This window comes from Gopherus evgoodei, chromosome 1 (assembly GCF_007399415.2).
Source record: "Gopherus evgoodei ecotype Sinaloan lineage chromosome 1, rGopEvg1_v1.p, whole genome shotgun sequence".
Classification (NCBI taxonomy): domain Eukaryota; kingdom Metazoa; phylum Chordata; order Testudines; family Testudinidae; genus Gopherus; species Gopherus evgoodei.
The window spans coordinates 269,897,664-269,913,936 of NC_044322.1; the positions used below are offsets into that span (position 1 = coordinate 269,897,664).

Genomic DNA, 16,273 nt, shown 5'->3' on the forward strand with positions numbered 1-16,273 from the left:
GGATCAGGGGACTCTGGTCCATGTGTTTCTTTGGTCATTTCCCCTCTCACATTTTGCTCCTGGTTGGCCTTAACCAGATTTGCTCCTTGAGGATGCACAGCTTATCACGTGCACCCCTCCCTGTGCATAGGTGCCAAGATGTGTGATCATTATAAAACTTGGGAGGAGGTGCTACAGCCTTCTGTCAGAGAACGTGTTGAACAGCACACAGTCTTATGGGGAGGGGAAAACAGTGCCTGCAGATGGAGATTATTTTAGACACGTGATGTAAGGAGCATGGAGTGTTAAATCACCCACCTCCACCCTACAGCTCGCCCTGTAGCTACATGACCATTCAGTTCCCCATTTTGTGCTGTCCTTGGGCTGGAAAGCCCAGCTGGAACTCATAGCTAAGGCTCCTCACCCCCAACACAAGGCAAGGGGAAAAAGAAAAATCAGGGGAAGAAAGGATTCCTCCCAATCCCCTTCCCTTTCTCTCTCCTTTTTGGAGTCCCAGTTCTATAGAGTGGCTTTCTGTTTGTGGCAGTGATCTGTTGGGGGTGAAGGTTTTGACTTCTCCCCACTCTCTAAGGATAACACGTACCAGCTGGTAGTGAGCAAGGCTATTAAGGGCATTAATTTATGATTTATATGTTTTTTACTTGTTTTGTTTCTGGACTCTGTTGTCATCTTCTCTGTGAGTGCCTCAAGAAGGCCAGCTAGGGCTAGGCTCCTCTGGAAGACTTGAATGGGCTTTAATATGCTGATGGATGACTCTAATAAAGAAAAACATAACATTTCTATTTTCCTTCCCCTTTTCACTGGCTTTTTCATGATCTGTTCGCTTCTCCTCATCCCTCTGGGACCTGAGGTGGGACATGAAGGTTGTGCATAAGGCTATGTTCCTTTTGTCTTAAGGGGAATATTAACTCCTTGAACAGAATTATGGTGGCCATCACTGCACCTTGCTTTGTGATGTACATGCTACATAAGGCTATTTACACAGGGTGTCCTATGTTCCTAAGTGTGCTATGGCTTGGCTTAGAGGGCGAACACATCCTTGCAGAACACAGTAGTCCACCTCAATCGTGTCCTGCAGCATCCCTTGCTATTCCAGTGGTAGGTTCTAACCACAGACTCAGCTGCCACCCCTCAAGCCTGAGCTGGCAGTAAGTCCTGACCTTCTTGTGAGCAGAGGCTGCCAGCTGTGTCAAAGAGAGAGCTTATAGGAATGGAAAATGTCACTGATGGAGCTCCAGCAAACCACATTTCACCAGCTCTGGCCACACACTCTCTCCCTAAGCTCTGAATTCTGACTGGCAGAGATCACAGGGCAGGCTTCTTAGCATCCCATTTGGAGTGTTACAGTGCAATATGATGGCACCAACTTTTCTTTTAAAAAGCACTCCTCATGCTTTGTCCTCTGAGGGGTTCTAGTGGCCAGGGTGACACTGTTTGAATGGGAGTTGGACAAGAGCAACCACAGTAATCAAGGACCTTGAGGGACCAAATGTATATAGGAAAACGCTGTTGGAGAAGAAGTATTGAGTGCAGTCCAGGTCCTGAGCTATGATAAGCCATATTCAGTGCATCTTGGAAGGGAACATGGCAGAGGTAGCTATATACCATCTTCGTGGCCCCTGGGGGGTCAGGGAAACTGCTCTGCTCCTGGGACTTAGAGTAGCCTGAAGGCTGTTGTAAGTTACAACAAGCTGCCCATATCCCCCGGAGATGCTCTAGCGGCAACCTTTTTCCCTGGCCAGGCCCCTATGCTGAGGCCAGTGTGGAGTAGCTCTCCCTCCTGCTGAGTTCCCATTACAAAAGAGGCCTGCCCAGCTACAGCTTTGTGCTGCCTATGTTGGGAGACAGACTCTGACCACAGCGTTATATAACTAGACTTCATGAGATGAAACTGAATAAAGGAAAATGTTGCCTGGATAGTTGGAATCCTTTACTACTAGTGAGGTCCCTGTAGACTGGATTAGTTTCCCAGAAGATGTGGTGGAGGCTCCGTCTCTCGAGTCACTTAAAAGTACAAGATTGAACAAAGCCACAGAGAATATACTCTAAGGAACTAACTAATCATGATGCTCCAAAAATGGTCAGATTTATTTGGGAGTTCAGATAAATTTTAATGTGAATACAGTGCTGGTTGCAAGTTACAAGCGGAGCCTCCTACACAGACAGAGGGGGGTAGCTACAGTGCTCTTTGCTCCCTCACCTCCACCTCCTCTGTCTCAGCTGAGTCCTAGATGGAGGGGCCACATCTTGGTTGCAAGCCCCCTGGCTCATTGAGGTCTTGTCTCATTTTAAAAACTGTCCTTATTGCAGCAAATCAATACCACTTGTGTAGTAGCAGCTGGAGTGCGACCTTCTCTCTCCCCGCCCCCCCCCCCACCAAATTCCATTTAGCTGGGCTATCAGTAATGTCTCTAATGACTAGTCCCTAGTTCATATTCAAGCCAGTGACCTGAAGTGAAATGCCTGTTCTGCAGGCCTTGTGATCCCTGCCGTACAGCCCTCTGGCTTCTGATCCCTTGGTGTTGTAATAGGTCCCTTGAGGTGTTGGCACGGGGTGTTTGAGGTGAAGTAATTCAGGAAACTGGAAGGAAGGGCTTTGGCTAGGAGTGTCAATAGTAGACCCAGTTCTAAAACGGATTAAGTGTGGTTTCAGCATGCGAGGGAAGGTTGTTCTCTTAGAATCCAGAAATCCATCTCTTAAGCCTGATTTACTACTTGCTCAAACCCCCTCATTCATTGCGTCCTCTGGCTGCTGCTTGTTCTGCCTGAACATTGATTCCTTTATATAAGGGGTTTTCTTTTAGTTAACTAACATACACACACACACACCATTGCTGCAACATGGATAATCCCTCAGGACATGGTATGTTTTTTAGTGCCAGGGCAGTTGTTAGCTAATGGCATTTAGTTGGACTATTTCCTTGCTTTGTGCCCTTAACTAGAGCTTTCCCCCCAGTTCCTCCTCCTTGCCCATGAAGCATCACAACCACTTTGCTTTTGGCCTGCCACCCCCTCAGATAATCTCAAGCTGGGGTCAGAATGAAGTCTCTTCCCCTCACTTTTAGTATTGCCTAGGAAGGGGAAGGCCCTACCTTTCTCTAAGGCATTAGTTGTGGTTGGAGGCCAGGTCAGAGAGAGTGACATGAAGTATGGCAATTCCTGTAGCTGCCCTCTAGCTGTTTTTCCCTACACCATCGTCTGCTTCCATGACAGCCTAAACCAACCTCCCTCCAGCCAGGTTCATAGTGTGGCCTCTTCTGCAGTCTATGAAGCGGAGTCTGCCCTGACAGCCGTGGCAGATTAGGAGAGGCATTGAAGACTGAGTAAGTAGTAGCAGATATGATCATAGAGAGCCCCTAACTCTCTCTTAGGGTGATAGTGCAGAGGGAAAAGTAAAGTTCTCTGGCTGCCTCTGCTGCTGTTTAAAAATATTTCCCAGGGACAGTTTGTAGGGGAGGCTGGTTTTCAGTGTCTTTGAGCCTGTGTTGAATACATCAGTGTACTTGCAGTATACTGTTACACAGACATTATATATGGAAAAATTCCTTGCAGCTCCCCCCCTGCCCACCCAACAGCTTCTTCCCCAGCACACTCTCCCTCTTCAACCCCTATTCCCTCCCCCATATATTTGTCTCCAAACCAGGCCAGTCACACACTTTAGCATTAGCTCTTAGTCCTGGCTTTTTACTTGCTAAAATCTCTCTCTCTCCACTGTCTGGCCAGAGTTGCATTCACCTGGGACTAGCACTGCCCCCTCATCCGCAGGCTGCTCAACCCCATCTGCACTATGGTCCTCTGCTATGTGGTTCACTGCATCACTGGTCATGACAACAGCAGTGTTGGTGCTGTGGGACAGGTGGTGGTTGTCAGCAGCATGATCCACTTCCTGCGCATCTGACTCTGCCTCTTCGGTATCACTGCCACCCCCTACCGAAGGAGTCTTCTCTAGCTGGGGTGTCTTCTTCTCTTGATTCAGGCAGCAATAGGTGGCCGTGGCCAGGAAGAGGGAGGAGAGTACAACCTCTGAGCCAGCCAGGTAGAAGATGATTGCATAGTTCTTGAATGCATCCACCAAGCGTCCTGATAGTCAAATGAGAAATAATTAGTGTTAGACTGTCAGCAAGTCTTTTCCAATGACATGGAAGTTGCTGAGATCAGCACCTCAATGAGCTCTCTGTGGCTGGGGAATAATTTCCTAAGGAAAGAGACTGAACCAGGCTTATTGGGATATTCAGAATTACACTTGACAAAACCCTGGACAATATACAACAGAAAGCCATTCTGTGTTGGCTGAGAGAAACAAATGGGATGTGATCCAAGAGGTGAGTCTGTGACACTGCTTGTAGCTACTAATTTGCCTTTGTTCTGTAAGTGTTAAGTAATTATGACACCATGCTGATGTGGTCTGACACAGCTCCAGTCCATCTTCCCAACATCACTGTATGACGACTCAGAAGAGGCAATGGAATCACATGCAATGCTGTGGCATAATGCTTGAAACCAATATTGGGGGGGGTCTTTGAATAGTCCCACAAGTTAGGGGGCTCATGGCATAACTCTGCAAAAGTCAGGATTGTTCTGTGTGCGTGGTTGGACCCTACATCTGACTGCAGGCTGGGTAAAGAGTAGGGAGTAGTAGGGGGTAAATCTTAACACACAGCAAGCCCTGCAGACCAAGCAGTGGCTAAGCAGGGTTATGCCAAGCAAAGTGACACTTACTTTCTTCCCACTCAGCTTCTGCTCCCTTGAGTCAGATCAACTGCGTTTACCAACAGACTCAAGCTTCCCCCACCTTCAGGCCCCTACAGCTGCCAGTCACTATGGGCTAGATTCTGTTCTGCGTGGCATAGGCTGAACACATAAGCTTAGCCACAGTTCCATTCTGCCAAGGTTACAGTGACAGCTATTCTCTGGTTATCCTATTTTACAAACAAACTGCTCTCAACGTATAAAGATGGTCCCAGCTTCATTACTGCAGTATCCAAGATCCCTCTCTCATGCCTCTATTGTCCTTGTCTCTCTCCACCATTCTGTATTGACTTACCCAAATAACCGTAACCCTCTTCAAATCACGACTGGATGCCTTTCCGGAAGCATATATTATTGGTTTCAGTTCAGGGGTAACTGGGTGAGGATCTCAAGCCAGTGTTATACAGGTCAGATTAGACCTGTCCCTTCTGGCCTTAAACTCTGTGCATAAATGGAGAGGAGACAAAGCATCTCTCCCTCTCCAGGCTGTTCAGATCCCCTAATGGTCTCATTCTTCCCTTTTCTTTCTGTTGCCATTTCTCCCATGTTCCTTCCTTGAAAGAAGCTGCTTCGGTGTTGCACACAATATTCAGTAAAGGCCTATTTCTCCCCCCTTTGCGTTTTTGGCTGTCATGGCACCAAGCTCTGGATTCTGACAGGCCCACCAGCAATACTGAGCTAATGTCCCCTTCCCCTGCCACCACAGCTGCTTCATGAAGCCCCATGAATCATTACCTCTGTCTCACAATCTATTTCAGAACTCTCCCTGAAGTGGGCCAGTGTCCGCCTGCTTGGGCCTGCTACTCCCCCTGGGAAGGGAACTAAGCATGTTCCTGTTTGGATCAGCGAAGAGTAGCCAGGTACTGTTGTTGTTAGTGAGGGTTCTCACAGTGACCCAACTTAAGCCATAGGTCTGGTCCTCTCCTCCCTACAATCATAGTGTAGGACTGGAGGGAACTGCAAGAGGTCATCTAGCCCAGTCCCCTGCTCTGAGGCAGGACTAAGTAGTATCTAGACCATCCCTGACAGGTGTTTGTCCAACCTGCTCTTAAAAACCTCCAGTGACAGATTCCACAGCCTCCCTAGGTAATTTGATCCAGTGCTTAACCTTCCTGACAGAAAGATTTTTCTAATGTCTAACCTAAATCTCCCTTGCTTTTGCCTTCAGAGGCTGTAGTGCAGTGGTTCCCAAACGACCCCTTTGGCATCTTATTAAGTGTCCTCGACCCCAATCATTCTGGTGTGACTAGAACACCCGGCCAGTTTGAGCTCTCATGCATGGTGTGTGAGAGGTCATGCTGTGTGGAGGATGCCATCTGGCGAACAAAAATGATGTCCTCCGTGCAGCAAAAATGCGGGAATGCTGTTCTCGCATATTCTGACCCTGGCTCAAGGGATGGATCACCAAGGGCTGAGGACCCCATTTTGGGAGCCTCTGTGCTAGTGGAGGGTTTACTATGGACAAGAAGCTGGATATGAGTCAGCAGTGTGCCCTTGTTGCCAAGAAGGCCAGTGGCATATTAGGCTGCATTAGTAGGATCATTGCCAGCAGATTGAGGGAAGTTACTATTCCCCTCTATTCATTACTGGTGAGGCCACACCTCGAGTATTTCATTCAGTTTTGGTCCCCCACTACAGAAGGGATGTGGACAAATTGGAGAGAGTCCAGCGGAGGCCAATGGAAATGATTAGGGAGCTGTGGTACATGACTTGTGAGGAGAGGCTCAGGGAACTGGGCTTATTTAGTCTGCAGAAGAGAAGAGCGAGGGGGGATTTGCTAGCAGCCTTCAACTATCTGAACGGGAGTTCTAAAGAGGATGGAGCTCGGCTGTTTTCAGTGGTGGCAGATGACAGAACAAGGAGCAGTGGTCTCAAGTTGCAGTGTGGGAGGTCTAGGTTGGATGTAAGGAAACACTATTTCATGAGAAGGGCGGTGAAGCACTGGAATGGATTACCTAGGGAGGTGGTGGAATCTCCATCCTTACAAGTTTTTAAGGCCTGGCTTGACAAAGCCCTGGCTGGGATGCTTTAGTTGGCGTTGGTCCTGCTTTGAGCAGGGGATTGGACTAGATGACCTCCTAAGGTCTCTTCCAAACATAATCTTCTGTGATTCAGCATGGCATTGGGATGGTTGGCACAGCATGGAGAGGAGCTCATTCATGCTGTGTTTCATGCACTGCCATGTTATGGCTGGAGATATGGGTTCAAATTTTGGCTTAAGAAAAGGAGCAAAGTGATTGTCAGTCTGGGCCCTGGTAGGCATTTACCTATAATACACCAGAGACACCTCAGCAAATAAATTATTTAATAAATTTGCCCTTGTTTTCCTGTTTGCATGTTATCCACAAATAGACTTTTACAAGAACTGGTCACGTTCTTCAGACACTTTACTCCCTTCGAAGAGAACAAACTATTCACTATTAGTTACATATTATTGCCACTCCATAGATGCTGGAACTAGGGGTGCTGCCCTACCTGCTGGCTTGAAATGGTTTCCACCATAACCAGGGTTTACTGTTTGGTTCAATGGCTCTTCGCACCCCCACTGTACAAATTGTTCACTGTACACCCCTTCTCCACTCCCTTATTGAATGAAAGACTTTGAATCTTCTCTCTAAAAGAGATTTGGAGATAGCCCTGTGCACGATTCTGGCAGGGATGTATTGCTCCAAACATTCATGAGACTTGTGTTTTCTGCAAACAAAAATAGTCACGCTCATGAATATGCACAGCAACACAGCAGACGGGCTGTGAATACAAATGAGAAGCTGCTGGTTTTAGTCACATTAATGTTCACAAATGCTTTTTGCAGTTTTTGCCAGGCTTTAAAAACAACATAACCTTCTCTTCTTACCCACGCAAAGCAATAGCAGGGGGTGCTGTTGGTCAGGATAAAGGGACGCAGGGGTAGATCCCACTATAGGTAGCCCTAACTAAATGCTCGTAGCTGCTAATTTTTTATGAGCAAAATTACTAGAATTCACAAAAAGAATCTCTCAGAACACCGGTTATATCAGTTTTGTTGTGCATTGAATTGGACTCAGATTCTTCATTTCAGATGGTCTTTTTTTATAGGGACAATTGAAATGAAAAACCAGCTCAGTGTTTTGTATATTTTGTGAAAAACTGATTTAAAAAAAAAGAGAGAGAGAGAGAGAGAAAGTGTATATACCCGCACACACATAATAAAGCAGGGGTATCTTTTCCCCCCACTTGTGCAAACAGAGGCAATGAAATAGTCCCTCATTCATTCCTCTCTAAAAATAGAAGTTGAACTGTTCAACTCCCTTCAGTTCTTCAGTAATCTGCTTAGATGTCCTCTCCCTCAAGGAATTAAAGAGGTGCAGCCTCATGAACCGTTCAGATGCCAGGTACTGATGCCACCTCGCCCCACCCTGATATCGACGATGCCATTGGATGACTATGGATACCATTCCACCAATCAAAAGTTAGGGCTAGAAATATGCAGTTAAAATGTCTGGATGCTTCCAAATTCTTGAGAGGACTTAACCATTAGTGTTACCCTGTTGGTCAAGAGTCCCAGTGTCAGGCCGGGAGGGCAGCTGGGTGACCGACATTTCTCTCAAGCACAAACATACCTGCTGAGGGTGGCCCAATGAGCACAGCAATGGCTTCAATGAGCAGGACCAGTCCAATGGCACTGGAGAACTTCTGGGATCCAACAATGGCCATGAGCACCTCAAACTGCAATGCACCCACCATGCCATAGGAGATGCCAAAGAAGACACAGAAGATGACCAGTGCTGTGTAGGTGTTAGCGCTGGCGCTGCAGATGTCTGTCAGGCCATTGAAGAGCATAGCAAAGCTGAATAAGTAGGCGACATGGGGACGCATCCACTTCAGCCCGGCTAGCATCCCACAGGAAGGGCGGGCAAAGATGTCTATGAAGCCGATGATGGACAGCAGGAAGGCAGCGTCTGTGTCTGGCACTCCTATGTCTTTGGCATAGTTGACCAGCAATATGGGGGGCACAAAGAGACCCAAGACCATGATGAACTTAGCAATGGAGTAAATGACAAACCCCCGGTTGGAGAAGATAGAAAAATCCAATAGCTTCTTCCCTTTCCTGGGCTGCTGCTGCTGCTTCTTGGTTTTCTTTGACTTTTTGGCTCCATCCATGGTGCTTATGGCCTCCTCTGCCCTTTCCCCAATGGGCAGCATCTCCTTGGCTTCATATTTGTCCTGAACTCTCTCCATCTTCCGCTTCATGCCTGCCTCGAGAGGTCTCATGACTGCTCCACAGGTGCAGCAATTGAGCAGCAAACCCCCCATGATGAGGAATCCCCCTCGCCAGCCAAACTTTTCGAGCAAGACCTGACCCAGCGGAGAGAGGGCAGAGAGGAAAACAGGGCTCCCAGCTGCAGCAAGCCCATTGGCCAGAGGTCTACGTTTGTCAAAGTAGGTGCCCAGCATGATCAGGGAGGGCTGGAAGTTCAGAGCCATACCTAGACCTGTGGGCAGGGGTAGGGGAAGGAGGAGATGGAGATAGTAATGGGTGTGAGACAACAGAGACAAGAAGACCACAACAAATGCAAACCTGTCAGAGATTCTGCATGCACACACCTAGCCCAAAGATCCCATCATGTAGTTCAGTTCTCTTCCTGAGTCTCAGACTCTCCCACATGACTTACTGTATGAAACTCATAGGCAGAGGCAGGCCCAGGTCCCAGAGAGCTTACATTGCACTGGGACCCGCCCACTGCCACCTGCCTTTGGCTACCCTGTTCTAACTGGCAGGCCTCTCCTGAGAGCCTGTATCAGGACTGCTCCACTATCACCTTACTTGCGCTATTACCCTTTAATCTCTTGATCAGTCCCACTGTGACCCCCACCTCAGGCTGTTCCATTGTCAGATTGCATCCCAAAGAGAAAATATTAAATGGACCAGATTTTTTTTTTCTGTTACTATGGGTTCTTCTTCCTCCTAGTGCATGTGTCTCTTCCCACGTGCCCCCTCAGAGCTCAGTGGTTCCCCCCACCCCATGCCCCAATGACTCTGCCTCTATGAAGACGGCTGGGTGGAGTTCCCTCTCTAGCCCATCCAATCTTGCTAAATCAATTGATGAGTCAGACCTTAAGGTGTTTCTCCTGCCAACCAGTGAGTTCTGAGCAGATCGTCCTCACAGTGCTCTCAGCCTTTGCCAGCCAGAGAACAAGGGTCCTGGACTGATATCCCTGGGCCAGCCTGATTCCATCTCTGCAGCTCCAGATGGAGGCAGGCAGAAGTCTCAGTCACTGCCCGGACCCCTCCTCTTGCCTCCTCCAGCCTCAAGAGCCAGTGCAATAAAGCTGCTGCCATGGCAGGCTGTCCTCCCAACAGCCACGTCAGCTCCCTGAGCACATCCACAGTAAGGAGAAAAATCCTCTTCCCTTAGCAACCAAACTCTGTTTCTCCAGAGCAAAGGGGGGTGGGGGGGAAAACCATGTCATGAAGCTGTACAGGCTCCACTTCTCTCCCCTATGGCCATGTAATCCTTCCATGGACTTAGACCCCTTTATTTCTCCATCATCCCTGCCAGTGTTCCTCACAACTCCTGGCTCTGCCTTGTTTCCCTCAGGTAGCAGCTTGCAAGCCTAAACTGCATTTAAGCATGTGTCTTGCTCACACAGATCCAGTGGAAGCACAGACAAGGCCTCTCTATGCCCCGCCCCGCCCCCCCCCATCTCTCCCTCCCTTATCTGCCTTCATATATACACATCTCCAGTCACTGTGGTAGTTAGACATCATCTATGTCCCTTCTGTCTCTATCTCTGCCTATGTCATCCACCCCCCGGCCTCAAGCTGCTGGGATCCAACAGGTGCACTCCCACAGCTGCAGTGCTCCCCCCTCCGTAGGACTCTCACCTGTCAGCATGCCCGCGGTCAGGTACAGCTCAATAATGTTGGTGGTGAAGGAGGCTAGGATCATACCGGCTGACGCCAGGAGCCCACCGACAAGCATCACAGGCCGGCACCCAAACTGGTTCACCATGATGCTGCTCACAGGCCCTGAATGGAAGTCGAGCAGCCAGAGTGAGAACCAGAGAAAACAAGGCATTAGGGCAGCTACAACTGAGAGACTGCTCCACACGCCTGCAGCACGTGAATGCAGAATGCTGAGGCCAAAGGAAAGCGCCCTCCCTCACCATCAGCTCTGCTCTGGAGGTCGACTGTCAGTCAGCTCTAGGGTCCAGACAGAGTAGCCCTGGCTCCACACTGCCACAAGGGAGACCTGGCTTTGATGCCTTCTTTCCATGGGGCAAAGAGAGACTTGGTGTAATATGGAGACAGCTACACTCCGTTTCAGTGAGGGCAGCTAAAGGGGAGAGAGGGACACCCCTTCCCCACCCCCGGCGCTCTGGCTGACCAAGGAATGGAGCTGACGAGCAGGCAAAGAGCACTTCAGGATGCCAACAGAGACATAGGGGGTGTCTGAGACATGGGGGCATAAACCAGGAACATTACATGCTCATCCCCCTTCTGGAAGGGGTGCTGGGGACAGAGGTCTCTGTCACCCTGCCCCACCGTCCCATTTGGTTTTAGTGCAGAGGAGGGTTGGGAAGCATAAAGAAACAGATAAAGACCACAGGAGGCGTCCACTCAGTGCCGGGTACGTGTCTGAGCGGGGGAGGGCTAAGGTGGGGGATTGTTGGAAAGGGGCCGGGCTCACGCTAGCATTCTCACCCGTGCCATACAGCATGGCCAGCATGATGGACGAGATCCAAGCTGTGTCGCTGTAGCCCACGTGGAAGTCATGCATGAGCTCCTTGAAGTAGACGCTCACTGCCTTCGGAAAGGCATAGGAGAAGCCAGTGATCACAAAGCAGCCCAGCAGCACTATCCAGCCCCAGCCACCATCTGGGGGCTTCACTGAAGCCGGCGACTGGCACTCCTCTGGGTCAGACCTCCCCATTTCCTAATTTAGGGGGGAGGGGGACCCAATGCCAAGCGGGAGTTGGGAATGGGGGGGGTGTGCAGTGGACACAGATCTCCAAGAGCTGCAGGAGGAGAAGAGCATACAGGACACATGGTTACAATGGCAGCTCCAGCCTTCTGCCCGGTGCTCCACCATTGCCTGTTGAAGTTCACTTGTGCCAATATTTACTCCCACTGTCTCTGACCTCTGTCCCCTCGTCACATAGTGCTGCAGCGTGGGCTAGTGGCTAATGCACTGGAGTGGAAGGCAGGAGACCTGAAGCTATTCCAAACTCTTTGCCACTGACCTGTTGGGTGACCTTGGGCCTGTCCCTTCATCTCTCCTCTATGCCTGGTTCCCCTCCCATTGGTTGGCTGCCTTGTCTAGTTAGGCTAACGTTAGGCTAACGCTCTTCAGGGGCTGTCTCTCAAGTTGTGTTTGCACAGTGCCTAGCACAACAGGGCTCTAGTTTGGGTTGGGGCCTAGACATGCTATATAACACCATGCATGCTCCCTGCAAGCACACTGCAGACAATCCGCCACCAACCCCCGCCATGCACCCTCTTTTTGAGCTGTCGAGGAGACAAATTTTTGAAGGGGTGTGTGCAAGCTAAAGCTGTAGGGTATTTGCATGCCAAAGAGATTAGGGCTCTGTACCTATATGGTATGGCCAGAACAAAGGCGGGGCATTAGGGAGGGGGACGGGGGCTGTCTTGTGACTTTCCCTCAAAAGCCTTAAGCTGGCCAAGAATTTTGCTCCCACTGGCCAGTCTGGGTTTGTTTTTCTCACTTCTGCAGTCTGTGCCAGGGCGCCCATCGGGCCCTTCTCAGTGCTGAGCATGATGGACCCCGGGAGCATGTAACATCAGCATGGGGAGGCCACAGCCTCTCTCCTGGTCACCCCATGTCTCTGCAGGAACAGACTCTATGCTTTGGCTATAACTGCTAACACAGCACTCTCTCACTCCTGGCCAGGGTGTGGATAGCACATGGTATGACAGGTTCCAGGGAACAGGTGGATTTCCTCAGGCTTAGCTCACAGCTTGCCATGCTGCTTTCCTCTCCTGGCAATGCAGGTTTCCCCTCCCAAAACACCTCTCCCCACTCCAGTGTCACTGGCTGCAGTACATTGGATGGACAGTTCACTCTGTGATGATGTCTCCATTCCCTGCCTCAGCCAGTCCTGGGAAGTCCCAGCCTTCATTGTGATCTGGGAGTGCCATATGAGCCAACAAGGTTCTCACTTGACAAGGCACAGGACGGGGAAGTAGGAGATCTAAGCTCTATCGCCAGCTCTGGTGCAGACTCTGGGTGATCTTGAGCTAGTCATCTCCCCTCTCTGTGCATAACAGAGAGTCTTTTTCAGCCCCTTTATTACAAGGGTGTTATCAGTGATCATATTTGTAAGGTGCTTTAAGAGTCCAATTTGGAGAGCAGCGCCTTTTTCTCCAGCTCTAGCACCAACCAGCCTCAGTAGTTTTCTGAGGTTACTAATTCCCCCCCCAGGGGGTGAAGAGCTGGTGTTACACAACTAAATAGGTTATGGTGTAGGCTGTCAGCAGGTCCATATGGCACAACTAAAAATAGGGCTGGGTGTCTGCAATCACCACTTGAGTAAGGATTATGTAGCATCACATCAGCCGAAATGGCGAGATTGCCTGTGGTCCTATGGTAAGGGACACTGCTATACCCACAATGCACTGTAAGACTGATTTGCATGAGAAGGCACCATTGGCTTTGGGCCAATTGTCACTAATCAGGTTTCTGAGCCAGGCTCAGCACATACAGGTAGGCTCAGGGCTGGTGACCCCAGATGCCCTCAGCAGAGTCTCCCTTCCCCCACCAGGAGGACCCTTGTTCTGGGAAAGCGTGGTCAGTTGTCCTACCACAACACACTGTTATTGGCAAGTGCCTTGGGCCAAGCTCTGTTGAAGCGAAGCTGGAAAGGCTATTTCTGGCACCTCTCCCACAAAGCCTAGCCCAGTGCCCCCTAGTCAACAGTTGTTGGGAACCTGTCGCACAGGAAATTAATGGACAGAGGGATCTTGCTGTGAGGGTGGTTTTAAGCAGTGTCTCCTTTGGATGGTTCTAGCCAAATGCTTTTCATGCACAGAATCATCGTGTGCTGTGAGCTTCCGAAAACAGGCAGGCAAGAGGCCGCAAGCTCTGCCTGGTGTTTTAACCCATTTATAGAAGGCTCCAGCTCCCCTACACCAGCTCTAGCATTCTCTACCTGCAGCCAAGCAGCACTGAGAAAATCATTCCAGACATAAGACTTGGCGCTCATACAGCACCTTAAGTGTTCAAAGTGCTGCATGTACATTAGCCCATTAATATTCATCCACACACACACACACACACACACACGTGTGTGTGTTACAGGTGGGAAAAGTCAGGCACAGAGATGATAAATTACTGGCCCAAGGCCACCCATTTGCACTGTCAGGATTAGAACTCAGGAGCTGTGACTCCCCCAGTGCTGTGTTTATCTAGACCCTACTGCCAAAAAGAATCTGAGCCTTACAACCAAGTCTCCCTGACTCAGTGCAAATGAGTGACAGACAGCAGTAGAAACGGGCTGTTGGAAAGGCATTTCCACACTAAGTATTCACTGCCCGGGGTGAGGGTAAACCCAGATTCTGCTGTCAACCACCAACAATTCTAACCTTTTACTGCTCCAAATGATCACTTCAAACAGTGGCACCACGGCAGGCTGATTTAGTGACATTCCAGTCTCCGCTCTGCCCACAACCTGTCTCCAACTTACAATAGTAACTTGCTTGCTTGTATTACAGGGCATGTGCGTTAATGGAACTAAGATTCCCAGATCAGTCTTGGACCTGGACCACTGGCATCATCTGATGCATGCAGCTCTGTTGGAAGAGTGTCTGCTGCCTAACGCACACACCCACAGGGACATCTGCCCCAGATTGTTGCTGTTAATTCCCTCTGCCCACCCTTATGTTTCTCAATCTTCTTGAAACCTCTGTGCTCCAGCACCATGATCAGGGGGGGTTTGGGAAGCAGGCAGGCAGTGTTCATAAACAACACGTCTCCTCGTTCTAAATGTTCAATAGCTTCTAGGAAAGGGCATCGATTTGGCCCTCTGGCACACAACAGCTCATTTGCAAAACATGGTCTGATGTGCCATTTACTCCAGGGTCTGAGACTGGTGTGGGGCGTGTAGGTTTCCCGCTCAGAAGTTCACAGTGAATACACTGGCTGTTCTGATCATTGCTATGGGGGTTGTATGCACTGATGTACACTGTGTCTGGGCCTTGCACACCACTGCTCACTACTATTTTCTCTAGTGCCAGGGAGGTTTGTTTGGATATTTTAAATACTCAATTCCCAGTTCAAACACACACTACAGTAGATGGATCATTGGCAGGCAGAGACTCCGCCCCGAACGCTAACACCCAACACATCACACCTGCATTCTCAGGTGTCCCCATAGCACCCGGCACCTTTGTAGCTCAGTGCTGATGTCTCAGTTATGCCAGGGTGAGATTCACCACCAGTGCTAGAAAAACCACATGCAAGGACAGTGCGCTAATGGTGAAAGTCACACTCTCAGCCTTTGCGTGCGGGATGGGCTACCTTCCGCCCCGGGACTAGCACTGAGAATCGCCCTCCATGCACAATAGGATCCCACCACTGGGGAGTCGTCCCAGACCCAACCTCTGAACAGAGTGGATCCACAACTCGAGCTCACTGGCACTGGGAGTCAATGGGATCCACACACTAGTGCCAGCATTCTCCTCTAGTGTCCCAGCTCAGTGGGGTCCCTGCTCTGGTGGTGGTGCCAGGGTTCACCTTCCAAGAGCAGCGGATCCATGTCACAGAGGGCGAGAGGGTGCACGGGGAGAGCATCCAGAAGAGAATTAGATAAGCTTTCCCTGGCACAGGCTGACCTATTAATAGGCTATGCCCTGAGACTGGCATTAGCCTGAGCAGCAACCAGGAGAACATCCTGCACACACCACTAACCTACCAAATGAATCAACGCTCGTCAAAGTGCATCTGGATACAAACCTCGCAGGATGGCAGCTGCCTGTTCACCCTCCGAGGTCCAGGGGGCTGATCTGTGTGGTGCTGCTTGGCTCCTGGAGGGGCACGTTAGCTTAGATGGTGTTTTTCGGGGTTAGCTCCATGACAGATGGCTGGCAGCAGCCTGCTTTCTTTTCCAGGACAGTAAAGTCCCCCCTTCAATCTGGATTGCAGAAAATCCTGCACGGCTTCCGGTCCTCTCTTGAACTACCTGCTGCTGGTGGAGTCAGACAGTGATCCCCAGCTGCTGCAGAGACCACCCCCACCCAAGTCCTCTCCTCTGGGAGTCCGTGGGTGCAGCACAGCTTGCAGCTTGAGCCCCAAGGTGTTTACACTGTGGATGTGGGTCAGCAGCTGCTTATGTTTTAAGGTCGGCAAAGCATCAGAGGTGCTGATCTAGCAGAAACCACCTCCATTTTTAAGAAGCTTTCCCAGCCAATGGGAAGGAGCAGCCTGCATGCCTGGGCCAGAATGCCCCGGTAATCCCACGGCTCAGCACAGAGAGACGGCTGGGAGCCTGCCCAAAGATTCCTTATGGCTTCCCCTCTGCACTCACT

The 16,273-nt window shown here is 49.9% G+C and overlaps 1 protein-coding gene across 1 annotated transcript; it reads right to left on the minus strand.

Moving 5' to 3' along the window:
• Positions 1–869: 869 nt before the first annotated feature.
• On the minus strand, positions 870–16,050 carry SLC16A8 (solute carrier family 16 member 8). Its single transcript, XM_030546151.1, has 5 exons — positions 15,702–16,050; positions 11,435–11,748; positions 10,616–10,759; positions 8,349–9,221; positions 870–4,080 (listed from the first exon to the last, which is right to left on the minus strand). Exons 2-5 carry the CDS (start codon positions 11,661–11,663, stop codon positions 3,692–3,694), a joined length of 1,635 nt encoding a protein of 544 aa, XP_030402011.1. The 5' UTR covers positions 11,664–11,748; positions 15,702–16,050; the 3' UTR covers positions 870–3,691.
• Positions 16,051–16,273: the final 223 nt, after the last annotated feature.